The sequence below is a fragment of the Pleurodeles waltl genome, chromosome 1_2, assembly GCF_031143425.1.
Source record: "Pleurodeles waltl isolate 20211129_DDA chromosome 1_2, aPleWal1.hap1.20221129, whole genome shotgun sequence".
NCBI classification, from domain to species: Eukaryota; Metazoa; Chordata; class Amphibia; order Caudata; family Salamandridae; genus Pleurodeles; species Pleurodeles waltl.
This window is the reverse complement of record NC_090437.1, coordinates 334,588,765-334,605,394: the sequence shown is the minus strand read 5'-3', so window position 1 is coordinate 334,605,394 and position 16,630 is coordinate 334,588,765. Positions and strand designations below refer to the sequence as shown.

The 16,630-nt window shown below is 42.5% G+C and overlaps 1 protein-coding gene across 11 annotated transcripts in view; it reads right to left on the bottom strand.

Annotated features, from left to right (window-relative positions):
• Positions 1 to 16,630, bottom strand: part of SLC24A2 (solute carrier family 24 member 2) — a 775,567-nt gene that overhangs the window by 125,200 nt on the left and 633,737 nt on the right. For all 11 annotated transcript variants that reach the window (XM_069239201.1, XM_069239182.1, XM_069239223.1 and 8 more), the window contains one exon: positions 12,087 to 12,205. In XM_069239201.1, the coding sequence (XP_069095302.1) occupies positions 12,087 to 12,205 (119 nt within the window). The remainder of the gene's footprint in view (positions 1 to 12,086; positions 12,206 to 16,630) is intronic.

Below are 16,630 nucleotides of genomic sequence, written 5' to 3'. Positions count from 1 at the left end.
CTGGTGAGGAAATTTCACTTGGCAAGCTCCTCACCAGGCGATTCCGTTTTCCAGACACAATACTAAGTCTAAGCTCACACCGCTGCTTCCTGGTGGAGTCCAGCATATGATGTGGGCGCAGAAGAGGGCACCGCTCTCCAGATGATACCGGCTGATGATGTAAGCGCCTTGCAGGAGGTCTTTGATGTCCCTGAGACCTCCACAGAGAACAGGAGGCAGGCTTTCCTGCCCTCTGAGAGGACACTTTGGCTTCCTGCACAGCAGCAGGCAGTTGGCTCAGGGCAGACACAATACAGGAAGGGTGCATGGATCCCTTCCTCAGACATTATCCTCCTGTGCACAGCAGACTCCTCTGGCCATGTGCACCAAGTCGCCGTAGATGCAACTCTCCCTTGCTGACGGATAGTACTCCTAGTTATACTAAATTGTGCCTTTGAAGTTCATGGTGGTTCAAAGGGTTCTCTTTTGAACCACAGATGTCTCACCTAAATTTCACAGCTGTCCGCCCGTGGCCCTGGAATATAGATATTTATCTTTAGTGGGGCAATGCTCTGGCTCCGAGAGGCCAAGTGTCAGAAAACTCTCCATCAATCAATCTATCCCAGGCCCAAATGGCAGGGATCTGTCCTTCTGGATGCCCACGTTTTATAGCTGTTGCATGGGGAATGCACAGATGTGCTCTTCCTCCACAACCAGTGGAATGAAGCTGAATTTACAGAACACACAAAGAATTTTAGAACCTAGAAATGTCCACTTTCCAGAAGTTGGACTTTTATGGCATTAATAACAAACCATCTTTACCATCAGAGGGCATTAGTCATTCTGAATCCAATGGTACTAATCATCATGAGGCAGCTCCCCTGCAATCCACTATTGCAGACAGACCTAATAAGACTCTTTCTCCCAGGTTACTTTATGGGCAGAGCAGCGCTCATGGGTAATGCGAACATGCAAGGGTATTCCACACTTCCTGGGCCCATGTGCCCTGGCACACCCACAAGCCTGCAGAGGCAGGCTGGACACTTAGGTTAAAGCCACCACAAGGGTGTGCCAATACTGGCCTGCGTTATCAGGCTCCGCTCCTATAGTAAAATACCTGTGTGCAAGCGTGCACATCCTGGCAAGTGATGCCAGATTCAGTATCTATATTGAAAACCATCCATGTGCCAGTATATACACAGACTAGTGATGCCAGTCTCCATTTACACATGGAAACGCCCATGTGCAAGTGTGCACACATAGGCAAGTTGTGCCAGACTCACTATATGTACAACGTCCTGGTGCAGGTAGGCACCTAGAGGCCAGCTATGCCAAGCTCAGCATATATATGGACACCAATGGGCACATGTGCACAGAGAGGCAAGCTAGGCCAGGGTCAATATATCTTCGGACACCTCCTAAACAAGGGGGCAAATATTGGCAAGCTAGGCCCAGACAACATACATGAAACCCCCCATCGGGTAGGTGGGCACCCCCTGGCCTGTTGGGCCAGACCCAGTGCCTCAGACGGCCCTCTGGCGCAAGTTCACTCCCCGGTACGTTGGTTAGTGCCACCTCTCACCCAGTAGAGGACATGCATGCATATGTCGGGCCTGCACATACAGGGGGGGACAGTGCCCCTGGCCCAAGACCACTACTAGAGGACCAGCCCATCCCCATGGGTGCAGTCGACCACCCTAGGTAGGGGACACCCACATGGGGGTCTTCCCCACCAGGGCAGAGTATAGCTTTGTATACTGCCCTACACCTACCACATGCCCAGTCTTTGGGACCCTCCAGTGGTGTTGTAAAAAACAGCTCAGGGTTGGCCCTTGCATAGGCGCTGTCACCCTGAGCGAAGTAGCAGTAGGGCCCCTACAGGCCCATCCATTCGGGCCTAAGACATGGTTGACAGAGTCTTTTAGGGAGTGGCAAACACAGTGCAATGTCCCCCTAGTAGCCAGGGCCATATCTGCCCCGGATATGCACCTCAACCACATCCATAACTGCCCCCTTCCTAACATAGGTAGGAAGTGGGCATGCACTTTCCCACTGCCATACAGTAGAGAAGTGCCCTGAGTCCTAAGGTTATGCACAGGTAATCAGCAAAGACTGGAAGAAAAAACTCAAAACTTCCAGATAATTGCCTAAGAAGTGCCATGTCCAACAATGACCCAGTGCCAAGTCATGATTTTAGTCTGTTTTTCTTGTCAAATAGTATGACTTCCATTTCATGCCATTCAATTTGTGTCAACTGTTGTGCCTCTAAAGTTCAATATCTGCAACCATTTACTTAGTTTCTGATATGACTCTGGTGACGTATTTGACTACTAGGATTGCCCAGTGAATTATTGTCACTAGAATATCATCCATGATTATCAATATATAACTGTTAACAAAGCTCTGATCCTTCAATGGGAGGGAGTAGTGACTATATGTAGACTTATTAAACAGCCTGATGTCACAGACAGCACTGCAGCTGATACTTAACCACATACTCAGAGTGAGTTTTGGGTCTGCCTTTTGCTGGAGATTCCTATTCCCACGACTGGTGCACTCGGATTTGTTATGGTGGTTGCTGGTGGAGGGCAATGGCACACGTTTTGGAGGAATTGCACCTGATTTTTCATGGTCAGACTTTTATCCAGAGATACAGAGAAAAAGGAAGAAATGGAAGAACCAGCTAAACTAGAGAAATATAGGAAAATAACCCACACGAGTGAGATAAAGAGACAAGTAGTGCAAGGTGATGGAACAAAAGAGGCATGACATGGAATCAGTGCTAGGCAGCCTTGATATTCGGCAACCCGAGCAAGTGACCTATGCACTTATTTTTTTTTTTCTTTATTTACAAAGTAACAACCAGTGTACGCAGGATTATGTATTTCTTTGGAGGGAGACAGCATAGAGTCAAACAGATTGGAATGGCAGTAGTAGAATGGGCCATGAATCAGCTTCTGAGAGACTTACTCTCCACTGAGATGCAAACTCAGCATTATGCTGGTGACCTATACATTCCAAATGTATTGAAACATTGTTTGGTACATACAGCTTACACAGGCTAATTTCTGGTGAGTACCAACAATGTGACATTGGATGGTTGAATTGGAAAGTTGCTTATTTGAAATAATTGCAACTTCATCTTTTTATTTTCATTTTTTAAGTCTCTGTTGTTGAAAGATCAATTGTGAAATTAAACAAGCAAAATCCCACCTAACCTATATTGCTTCACATTCAACTTAAATTGGAAACTGTCTGACTAGACGTGATAATTTCACCACAAATATGTTTTTTGTAAAAATGTATTTATTTTTTATCTGACATATTTAAAAAATATATATATTTTTTATTTTTTATATAAAAAGATTGTTTATGTATAATGGGCTCCTCTTAATATCACATAACACTTAATTTCTTTCACAAAACAATTGTCTCCATACATCTCCTTTTTTCCTTAAAGCATATAATATACATTTCATTTCATCTTTAAAACCCACAATGATCAGCTAAGGACCCCGTGTTAAAAACTATTAAATTTCTCAAAAACTTGTCACTAACTTGCTACTTTTTAGCAGTGATGACACTACCTCCTAGCTGTCGCTGGCCTGTACTTGGGGTGTTGCCTTCATCCAATGCCTAAGCAGGGAATGTAGGAGGCATATGAGCAGGCCTGACTCTGCATCACATCCCCCAAGGTTCCACCGGCAAACAAATGTAGTGAAGTTGGTGGTCATACTAGACTTTGGAGTATGCACATGATGCACAGCTCAATACAACTGGAGCACTGAGAGGCAGCAAGGGCTATGCCAGGAGACTACCAAAGCAGTTTGAGGCCTCATTAACATTTAATTTTTCTCACCATCTGCATCATGTTGCTGAACCTAGTCTTCTTAGAGAAGCCAGCCCTGCTCCTGACATAATGTCAAAATGTTTCAGTTTGCTCCAATGGTAAGTTTGACGTGTCTTCCGTTTCTCTACCTGCCTCAGACACCCGTATGATATCACTGTCACACTGAAAAAACACTCTAGCTGTAAAAGTAATAACATGTTTGTTTTCTGGTGTCCCTATGAACTCATCTATCTGGCCTGAACTACACACACAGCAGGCTAAAAGTTGCATCCTACAACACCCTACAACATTGTAGTAGGATCAGATGGCATACGGAGACTGCAGTTTTAGTAAAACATTTACTGGTAGATAATCTGACTTGGTGAGTAATTGAATAATTACTGGAGAGAGGATGCGAGGTTACAGTTCTTCTCAATATATCTGCCTGCTGCTGGATATACGGTCTGATTTCACTTTAAAACGGACTGAACAGGGATCATGAACGACACACTATTACTGTTATTACACAGGGTTTTTAACATATGCCATGTACATTTCTGGGGAATCTTCTCTATCTCGCCCTTTAAGCTGCATCTCATTCATTTCATTATGAACAAGGGTCAACTCTTACCACGTGGTTTCATACTGACAGAGTGCTGAATTGCCATATTGGACACTGTTCAATGATTGTGTATGTGACTTGCGATTGTTACCTTTTTGAATTCACAAGTGACTTGTGTTAAACTGATGAAAATTGATTTGCCTTACATTTTTAAATTTTCTTCTACAACTGAAGTCAGCATTGTGCTCTTGTCGTATTCAATAATTCAAATTTTTCCTCCATAACACATGTTCGAATTATGCCGCTCACTCCATTAATTTCAAGCTCCCATTTACTAAACATTTTACAGCTAATGCAGTTTCGATGAATATATGACTTTATGCACACTTTTCTAATTCCCACCAATAAGTCAGCCAATTGCTCTGCTACTTTTTTGATAAAATTCGAATATGCTGCTCAAACAATGTATAAGAAGTATTGCGATTATTCACTATTCCCATTATTATGCCAGCAAACATATGCTATGCAAGAGTTGTCACATTAATATCCTCTCCATGATTTAAGTAGGCTTCACCGTCTTTACCATGTTTTCTGGCTACTGTCTTGTTGACAGATGATTTATAGTACTGATGTAAACGAGCATACTTTACTCTTTTTTTTACATGCACTGCTGGTAATCCAAGGCAACTCTGGAACCCCGGCATGGTGAGCCTAGTTTTTTCCCTGGTCTCTTCTCCACTATGACACTAACATACTATGCAATGCCATGTAGACATCACATGCTTCCACTTTATTTTTTGTTCTTGGACCTGATATGTTTGTGTCTTTAAAGCACTGCACTGCTCGCCAGCAATCATCGCTGAATGAAGCAGTTGTGCTGTTAGCTTGCTAGCCTCCATTCTTGTACTCCAAGGTGAAAAACAATATAACTTGCTTGCAATCCATTGCTCTTTTTCACTTTTACCTCAATCAAATCCACATTTATTTTTCCTCTGTTCCCTCTACAATTTCATGGGATCAATAAATTCACTTTATTTTCTTCTTGGGCCAATCGATTATCTACCGTAGAGAAGCATGTCTTCTTTTTTCCCTGCATTGGATGCCACTTTTTTTTGCTTTCCTTTCCATGTAGATTATTTATTATCTAGGAGCATCCATTTGGAAATCCCCCCCCCCCCCCACCTCTTTCAATTTGTTTGGGTTGCATGCTGCAGGGGCTTTAACTCACCAGACCTTAGATGACTCTGATTTAAATCCCTTTGAATTATTCTTCTTGCATTATTCTGCTTATACCAGGTCATTGTGCTTCTGTGATCAAGTTATGTTGTTCTTCATCTTCACAATCCTAAACAGATTGTTCCTTCATCAATTCCATGTCTCACAGGGCATTTTGAAAAAACTTTTAGTCTGCAACTGGTGCTCAGTTGATTATCATCCCTGATGAAAACCCACGGACGTCTCCACCAGGGTCGAAACATTGAAACTATATGAGTGGACAACAGGGCCGTCTTTAGGGCAGTGCGAACCTGGATTGGGGGCGCTGACCTCAGGAGGACGCTATGTTTAGTTATAACGTATGAAACTTGTGATTTAAAAGAACCTGCTGAAAAGTTCCTTGTGCGTTCAGCCTTCAGGAAGCACTTAAAGTGTCAAGATACCTCTTGTGATTAATGTTCCTGGTAGGGAGAGAGATCAGAGTTTTGTCTAGTGGCAGCTTTGACTAGCCATAAAGTAGTGTAGAGGGTTAATATGCCTGCTGCAAAGAACAGAACTATATTTTATGTGGATAGCTGAGTGGATTGTTAAAACCAGCTTTTACAAGTGCTTTAAAACAAATGAATGTATGTGAAAGGGGGGCTATGGAGAGATGAAGGACACATTTGCAGGGTGATAGTGATGGAATCCGAGGAGGTGGTCATAGCATGGGGGGTGCCAAAAAAGACTGTCACACAGGGCACCACTAATGTTAAAGCCGGCACTGGTGGACAATCCTGCCCCCAGACTATTAATAGGTTTCTGTGATTGTCAACTATATTTGTTCCTGTGTACCAAATATCTGTTTCCCCACACTTGTCACTACTCCAACATGCCCAGTCACCATTCTTCCTTCTTCTTGCACAAGCACTTTTTTAGCACTGTACTGCTTCTCACTAAAAAAACTGTTTTTGTGTAAATTGTCTTGTAAATGTAAAGTGATTAAAATAGTAAACTTTTAAATGATGGTGTGCACCGGATCCATATAAATATTCTTGTATCCCTAACTTTTTGAATTAGTCACTGCAATTTATTATTGTTATCCTTATTGTTTCATCCAGGAGGGTAACCGTTCTTCTATGTACATATCTGGGCACAGTAAGCATTAATGTCAGGCCTCCGGTTACCTTTGTGGAACAAACGTCTTTCACTGTCCAGGAGCAGGCTTAAAAAGCAGTACGTGTGGAACCCTATATGTGCTGTGCCGCTTGGAAGACATCTCATCCTGTGTACAGGACACCCAAACGTATCCATTTTCAGCACACACGAGGCTTATTGACTGTGCAGACGCCCTCACTCATTTGCATCAGAAGATATTAGTGCAGAAGTCTTGCAACTGTATGCAGCAGGCCCGTGTTTCAGATTGAGTCTGTATATAATAGGCTATCTAGCTACCTAGGTGTAGCAGGCTTCAGTCTGTGTGAAGTTTGTCCCAGTCTATAAATAGCAGGCTTCCAGCAGACGGGGTGCAGCATGCTTCCTGCTGTTTGTGACTCTTTAAGTTCAGTCTCTATGATTGTTTAGGTGTTTTATATAGCACTAACGCACCTCATTACTGAAATCTTAGGGTGTTCATGCACTGCAAGCATACAGAAATTAAAACACAAAGCACTTTCCAGAAAGTCACAGCGAGCAGAGTGAACACCATTTATGAAGGCATGTGAACGCTGGACTGAAAACAGTGCTGTTGTACAACTTGTCACAAAGCTTTATTGATCAACACTATGGGCCTGATTACAACTTTGGAGGAGGTGTTAATCTGTCCCAAAAGTGATGGTAAAGTGACGGATATACCACCAGCCGTATTACGAGTTCCATAGGATATAATGGACTCGTAATTAGATTAACACCTCCTCCAAAGTTGTAATCAGGCCCTGTGTATATTAAAAACAATCAATTAGATGCACAACTAGTTTTACAGGCTGGCACTATGACAGTCGTAGGTCACAGTTATTTCAGTTCCCAATTTATTGTAAACAATGTAAATCCAATTTCTTACCCACTTTCAAATAAAAGATCATACATTAGTTGACAACTGTAATATATTCCATTTTCATAACACCATCCCATTTATGAAAAGTAACCTAACATATCAAAGATGAAGTTTACATCATGATAAGCTTGAGTTCATCAAAATTTAAAAATGAAACCTGGTAAACCTGTACTGATCATAAATGCATTGTACTTTATCTGCTTGAGATTAGAATTAGTACATTTCTATATGGCATACAAAACACATAAGTGAAACACAAAAATGTGCCTTTCAACTGCCCTCCATGGGGAAAATATCAGAGGGATCCGGGATAATTGCATGACTTCATTGTGCTTGTACTACTGTAATATTTACAAATTATATTGTTAATTTAAAATCTATTTCCACAAGGTCACGCCTTGTGAGGTGAGCGACACAAAGTACAATATGACAAGACTTCCTGTGATGTCATAAAGTTTAAAGATCACATGGTCGCTAAAGTGTTTGTGATGTCACTTCCTCTACCCCTGGTATTTTAGTGAGCTGGCATCAATCCTGGGGTGTGTCTTACTATTCCAAGGAATAGGTGACCATCCACCACCGACATCTTGAATAGCTCTACACCTGACCCAGGAAAAGAGCCGATGTAATTGCCTTTTTCAAGAAGCAAGAAGGCAGCTCTGAAAGCTGAGCTACTGGGGAGACTCCATGGGACCATAAGTTATCTGATAGTATTAGGAGAAAGAAGGGTGTTGAAAACAGACCAGTGTATGTGTTTTACTGCTTTGGCTTAATTGGAACTATTGCAATGATTTCTAAAGAAAAGTTTCATATTCTCCCTAGTGCATTTTCTTCGAACTTTCGGTTGTTTTATTTGTTGTGACTTTGAAGAATAATATCTCTCTCTAAAAGCAAGGCCTGGTAGAGGAACGCATGGAAGGAGCCTGCTCCTTGAAGGTCAAAGCAGCAAGTGAATGGATTTGTAATTAAAAGGAGTATAGGGCAAAACTAGACCCCTCCATTGAATGCAGCATTTCAGCTATACCAGTATCCGAGCTAACTGAGCTTGTAACCTTCCACTGCTTTTGGTTGTAGACAGGTGTAGGTCGACCCTATCTGTGTACATTGGTGGACACCTCAATCACTGCTTTTAGGTAAAATGGAAGGCAAATGGATGGGGCCTCATCTGTGCTTGCCAGCAGCACTTGTGGACTGTGCCTTGTCCAAGCCTTTGCCTGTGCTTCTTTTGACTTAGCTAGTGCTTGTTTGAACTGCAAACATGTAGGTTCACACACACAAAGAGGAACACCAAAGTCTGTTGTCACTGCAGCCCAACATTCATTTGACCAATCAACATCAAGCTCCGATCTGTGTGCTCGTAGACAAATCACATACACAGGGAAACGTTATACCGTCTGCCATAGTCATCTGCATAGACCATACACATAAGGCCATGTAATTAAATTTATGTGCTGTAGCATCGGCCACAAATGAAAACATGTGAAAACCCTCCTATGGAAGTATTAGTAAATAACATTCTATCTAGAAAAAATCTCACAGTTATTTCGTACCAATTCTTCACATAAAGAATACTAAAATAAAATGTATTTTAATCCTGCATAAGGAAATGTTACATAGGAGCACAGAAAGTGTTGCCATTGTATTGGGAGAAAACATGGATTTATGTCACTTTATAGAGAATTGTTCTTGGTGAAGCCAATGAGTATTATGTTGCATGTTTGAAGAGATAGTTAAATGCTTTCGTAAGCATTTTATAGATGACTCTTTTGGGGGGCGTGTAAATAATTTAATGTATTTGGATATTACTTTTCAATCCTCACTCACTTGGGGTCATTTCCTAAATATAAGACAGTATCAATTCTCTAGTTCTTTAGAAGTCATATATAGATTTGCACAAAGGTTATGCCACAAACCAATAAAAGAAGTACTGGTGCTATTCAACAGCAAGTGTTTGCCTATAGCCATGTATGGAGCAGGGCTATGATGCTACAAAGAGGCAGAACCATTACAGAAGGAAGTTAATAATTTTCTGTGCAGACTTCTTGCGACGCCACATGGTTGTCCCACTTATGAGTGTCACAATGAGTTGGTACTCCGCTATCTTATGGACCAAATCAAAATCTGCCTGCTGTTATTGTGGGTCTCTGTATGGGCCAAACAGGAGACGAGTGTCACACAGGCATTAAGAGATCTCTTGCGGCTGGGTAGCACCATTTATATTGCCTGGCTTGCCTATATAACAAATACTTTCCATTTTTTGGGAGTTCCAGTCTCATGCAATAACAACCAAAATGAAACAGTTGTATACAACATAGCTTGACGAGGCTAGATTAGCAAGAGGATTATGTAACCCCACAGTGAATTTTTACTTATGTTTATTGACAGTGGATGGGCCAGAGCCCTACCTTTTGTTTTTATCAAACCCTCAATAAAGATTTTATTTAACACATTTTTAGGTTGAACACCATCCACTTTTCGGTTGTATTCTCAAAAGGTGTCAACTGGCTTTAGGATCTCATTGCATGTCCATGTGATAACCATACAGGAAACACTATTTAACACCTCTGCTGAGCACCTTATTGATAAAATGGGCCAGTATGGCACTACTGGCACTACACCAATTCCTTCATACATAAGCTGTCTGACTTAAGAGTTACATTTGTAATGTTGTCATGAGACTTACCATTATTTATTCAGCATTTTTTCTTTTGAACACTACCTCAAAAAATACCTCTCAATACCACGCCTCTGTCTCCTATGTGCATAACTACCTCTTAAATTAACGGGCTTAGTGAAATTAAGCAATGGTGTATATTTTAATTTAGTTTAGTTTATTGTCACTAAATATAATTAACATTAGGTTAATCAAATTATATTTAAAATAATGTAATAAAATAATTAACAATGGTTTGGTTCAATGTTAGAGATAGGTTTGAGGTGAGGGTAGAATTTATTTTATTAAGTAAGGTAAACTAATTACTTACTATTCATTAAATGAAAACAATCAAATAGAACCCTTAACATTAGAGTAGGGTAGGTTTAAGGTGTGGCTTATACTAAGACAAGGACTCCTTCTTCCTAAGACACTACTTTTAACAATGACACTGATATTATGGGTTAATATAAATAAGTGTAAATCATACTTTTAAATTAAATAATGATTATTGTTAGAGAATGAATTAGTGTTTTTGTAAGAACCCCATACGGTACAAAAATGAATCTGAATACATTTAATTCAGTTCATTACCAGTAACTGCATACAGTTATGTATAAATATCTCACATAGGTGTGGATTAGGGAAGGATACATAATTTATTTTATTGAATGGTTATATAATTTAATATTGTTTATATAATAGTATTTTTCATATACTTCAAAATGTAACTGCTACTAAATACATACATATAATTGGTATGGAACAGTGCTAGGTTTAGTCATTAGCTCTAGAGTTCAGAAAGAGGACACAGTGTCGAAGTAATGTTAAAAGTGATGTTAAGCTGAAGTGTACAAGCTAAAGGAAGATAGGGTCAAAGTGAAGAGGCCATGATAAAAGATGAATTGGCAGAACAGGTTATATCTGTATCAAACATGACGAAACATAATGTACATTACTAGAGAAAAATAAGATTAAAGTACATATGTATTCCACAATAATCGCTTTCACAAGTGAAAATAGACATTTAGATTCAAGATATGCAAATTGAATTCATATTCGTGTTGAACGTCCACATTACATGTGGCCAAACTGCCTAAAAGCACTACTTGATAAAATGCAGCATATGTTCTTCTGAATATTTTTCGCTAATGGGGAAATCAAATTGAGGAAATAATGAAAAAAATTGCAAACAAAGTAGATCACACATCTTGAATCACGTTGGGTGTGTAATACTAGTTGTAAGAAGTAGAAATAGTGCTAAAGAATAACCTTTGTTTAACATTGCAGGAAACTGATTTTACATAATTTACGTTTCTTTTCTAATAAAGAACAGAGAAATCTGATTATGCCTCAAACATGATTTCAGTTTTCACATCTCACAAGTTGAGAAAAACAATTTGTACAAGTCCTAACTTATTACCACAACAAAATTCAGTCTGCTATATTATTTTGATGCAAAAATCTGCAGTTTGTTCAGGACTAATACTGTTCGCCCCATTCTCTTGAAGACAATCAACAAAGCGTACAATAAAGCATTTTTTCAATTTTATGAATCAGGGCAAAACGCATGCTTGAACCTCTGCACCCCTCTTGCCCTACTAACTTCGAGGCTTTTTTAGGGGCTGGCTTAGGCTACAACGTCCATGCTAGCCACGAATAATGGTCAAGCATATTGGAAGTGCATTTTTTACAGTGCCCTACCTCTGTCTGACATCGTTTCCATAAAAACCCTATAGATGTTAAAAAATACGCTGCACCATGACACACAGGAAATACAAAAAAGCAGTGTTTGTAAACGGTTGTAAATAACTACCTGGTTGTCAGCGGTTTCACCGGTATAGGAGACATTTCCATTTTGCACTTGCCCAGGAGATTCCTTTGGTGGGGTGATTTCAACCTCCACATTTGTAGTGTTTGGAAGCTCGGTTTTCTCTGCACGATCATGTCGAGAGGAAGAGAGTCCATTAAAACATGGCATGTGTTATCACAAGACTATTCACTGAGCAACTTCAAAACGAGTTAGAGTTTCTTAATTATGAGTTGGAAGTGAAGGCAAATGGTTATTTACAAAATTAGGGAGAAAACACATTGCACTTAGTTTTGTTGTTTCCAAAGTTTTTAATAGGTTTCCTACCTGGAGTACGGCAACCTCGAATCCGCAACTACAAAACATTTAACACATTTCTTTATGCTTGAATGAACCATTTACTTACTGGTAATCTGCATTACTCCAAATGGAAGTCATCCTCGTCCCGGTCCTAATGAAATGAGGATTTCCTGCTCCATGACACCTCTGACATGCTAAATTTGGCCTAAGCACGTTTCTCTTCAAAGTAAACCCTTTGCAAGTTTTTTCTATGCTTATTAGACACAAGGCACAAAGAATCTCTCCCTCTTATATTTACAAAGTTAAAAAACTGGAGGGGAAAGTATGGGGAGGAAGGGAGGAAGTGGACTGGAACGAGGAGGACGTCCATTCAGGGTAATGAAGGTATGATACAATGAGATTAGCAGGTGGCCAGTCAGCATATTTCCAACAAATATACCAACCTGCTTCCACCCAAGAAGTTGATACTGCTCTTGTTTAATGACCTTGGACATTAACAAATAGAGGCTGCCCCTCAGATTTTTGTGCATCTGAAACTGTCTTGCAAATCCACCTACTCAAATTAGAGGTAGACACTTTCTTACATTTTGTTTCTAACCCGTGTCCAATAAAGAGAAAATCTGAAGCCCTGAAAAGGTTGAGTGAGCACCAAATAAATGAGTGAGGCTTTGCTCCCGTCCAAAGAAGATGGAATGGCTATGTTAGCTGCGTCTTGTAAGAGTAGCAATACAACTTCCTGAGATAAGTGAAATGAGGGTGAAAATTTAGGGACAAATTTAGGACTGAATTCCAAAATACTTTGATCAGGGAAGAATTTTAAGTGGAGAAGCTTAGTAATTAATGCACCTAATTCACTCAACCTTTGCCCTAAAGCTATAGCCACCAGAAATAGTTTTTGCCTATGACCGAGTAAAATCCACTTCTTTTACAGGTTCAAAAGGTTTTCCCTGCAGACCCTTAACCATACACACACATCCCAAGTAGATAATTAATTAAGAACTGTGTTTTTTCCCACCCTGAAACTCTTTAAGAGCCTTACTACTAAGAGGGATACCTTAGAATACACCCTGTAAATGCCTTGATTGCTGTCCACTGAGTAGATAAAGTGGCAAGTGGCAATTCTCTATTATCTTTTCCATGCCCATTAGAGCCCACAATTTATGTAACCAGTCTGTGTGAGTGGGGTCAATCTCCGAGCCCCAGCGGGCCAACAGAAGCTGCTTTGCCATCCTCAAAGCCAGAGCGATAGCCCGGCCCTTAGGAGAGCGGAGGGGAAGGCCCAGCAGAATGTAACTAGGAAATTGTGGTACGCTAGTGTCATAAATATCGTCTATTGCCCGCAGGGTCTGGCCCCAAACGGGAGCAACCCTCGGACAAAGCCAAAGCAAGTGCGTGAACGTGCCTTCCCCCCACATTTATGCCAGTATCTACCATCGCTCCGCCCTCCCCATTGAACCAGTCTAGCAGGTGTGCAGTACATATAGTGGGCTATTTTCAGAAAAATTTCTTTGGTGTTCATGGCCCGAGCCGTCACCCGTGCTCTATGAAGGATATCACTCCATTGGAGGTCAGTAAAGGTGGGTCCACATTGGGACTCCCTTCTACGCTTAGCTGGAGTATGAAGAAGCTTGGGCGGTGTAATCAAGAATGCGTAGATATCAGACAGAAGGAGCTTGTCCGTGTCCCTTGTTAGGAGCCACTGTTCGAAGCGGGTTAAGGGTCTACTCGCATGGGATCGAATTGCAGGGGAGGTTACCCAATGATGGTTGCCCCAATATTGCCATGAGGCACTATCCAGTAGACCAGTGGTTCCCAACCTGTGGTCCTGGGACCCCTGGGGGTCCGCGAAGCCTCCTCAGGGGATCCGCGACTGTTTAGAGAATTTAATATTATTAACAGATTAGGTACCCAGCTTTCAGTAATGACTCATTGGTGGGGTCCCTGGATTCCAATAATGGTTTAGTGGGGGTCCCAGGGTTCCAGTACTGATAAAGTGGAGGTCCACAGATGTCAAAAGGTTGGGAGCCACTGCGGTAGACCATATACTGCCTGTAGCCTGTTAATGGTCATGATCCCTTTCTCATCAAAAAGGTCTCCAATTCTCTTACACTGTGCGTCCTGCCACGGTAGGTACGCTGGGTCCCTGATCGCAGGAGGAAAGCCAGGATTACCTATGAGCGGCGTCTGGGGGGAGACAGGGTTGGACAATCCCTTTGCCGTCTGTACCCTGTCCCAAGCTCCAAGTGTGGCGCGCAAGACCGGGGACACATACACCCCAAGCGGACGGCATCCCCTAGGAAGCCATGGCACTTTCCATATGTGTATTCCTGCTACGGGCTGGTCAATAAAGCACAGATACTTTTCCATCTGCAGAGGGGCCTACTCCACCATATACTGCAGTTGGGCAGCATAGTAATAGCTAAGCAAGTGTGGAATACCCAGGCCACCCTCCGCCTGAGGTCGATAGGCCTGGGCCCTCGACATTCTGGCTCTCTTACCGTTCCAGATATATTCTCATGTAAGCACCTGTAATTTATTTAGGAGGCGGGGCGGCGGCCACAATGGCAAAGTTTTCATGAGCTAGAGTATTCTAGGCAAGAGGGTCATTTTAACTGCTGCAACACGCCCCAGCCACAAAAAGCCGAAAGCCCTTCACCTCGCCATGGTGGTGCTAGAGGAGTCTAACATCCTCTTGTAGTTACATGCTACTGTTGCATCAAGTGTGGGGTGAATTCTCAGGCCTAGATATGTAATGTCTTGTGTGGCCAAAGAGAAAGGGAGCCTGGTCTCCAGGGTGCGCCTCTCTGCTTCTGGGACGGACAAGTTCAGGACTGATGGCTTAGCAAGATTCGTTTTAAAGCCCGATACTGCACCAAATGCTGTCAGCTCCGACATAATCCCCACCAAGGAGGACTGAGGCTGGAAAAGCTGGAGTAGCATGTCATTCGCATAAAGAGCCAATTTATGTGACCTGCCCCCTATCGGGATGCCAGCAGTGTCAGGGTTGTTACATATACGTTCAACGAAAGGCTCCATACAAAGCGCAAATAATAGGGGCGAGAGGGGGCAGCCATGCCGCGTGCCTCTAGAAATAGGAAACTGCCACGACAGTCTGCCATTTACAGACACCATACCTCTAAGCCTATCATACGAACAACGTACCCAGTTGCGGAATCTAGGGCCAAGCCCGGCATGCTGCAGAACCTCATGGAGGTATCGCTAATGAACCCTGTTGAAAACCTTTTTGGCATTGATAGAGAGCAGAAGCGCTGGAATTTGAGCTTTCCGCACTTTGTCCAGTAAATGGCATAACCTTTTAGTGTTGTCACTACACGAGAGCTCGGTAATAAAGCCAGTTTGGTCTGGGTCGATCAAGCTCTGCAGGTACGGTTTCAATCTGTGGGCCAGGGTACCCGTAAAAATCTTAGCATCCACATTCAATAACGTGATGGGGCGATAAGAAGCACAGAGGCATGGGTCCTTCCCCGGTTTTGGGATTACAGTTACAATCCCCCGCTGCGTCGAGGGGGGCTGCCACCCCCAATCCGTTATATAGTCGGACCAAGACCGGCGCCAACAAGGAACCAAAGGATTTGTAGAACTACGCACTAAAACCATCAGCCCCAGGTGCCTTCCCAGCCGGCAGCCTCTGTATATCCGCCAAGACTTCCGCTATAGTGATGTCACCATCCAGCGCTTCACTGGCGGTCAGGGAGATCCGAGACAGGGGAACGGAGTCCAGATAGGCCTTTACCCCTTCCTCATCAAGCCCTTCCTCCTCATACAGATCAGAGTAGAACTGCTCAAACTGAGCGATAATCTGTTCCTCCTGGCAGGTCCGTATGCCATCAGGCTCCCCCAGCTGGTGTTCCACCACCTGCACCCGAAGTCGGTGAGCCAGTAGACGATCCGCGCGATCACCTCCAGCGTAATATCTCTGTTTGATCTGCAGCAGAGCATATTCTGCCCTGTCGCCGTCTAAGGCCCGCAGTTGTTTACGCAGAGTAGTAATCTGTCGCCGCATCATCAATGACCCAGATCGACCGTGGGAGGCCTCCAGAGACCGTATGTCATCTTCCAACTGTTGGTGTTTTGTCCGCTGGGCCCTATTTAGCCTTGCAGCGATCGCTATAAATTGCCCCTTGACTACTGCTTTTAGGGCTTCCCAAAGGACGGCCACCCCAACCTCGGGGTATTGTTTGCCTCCAGGTAGTGTATTATCGTTCCCTCAATTTCCGTCAGGATGTCTT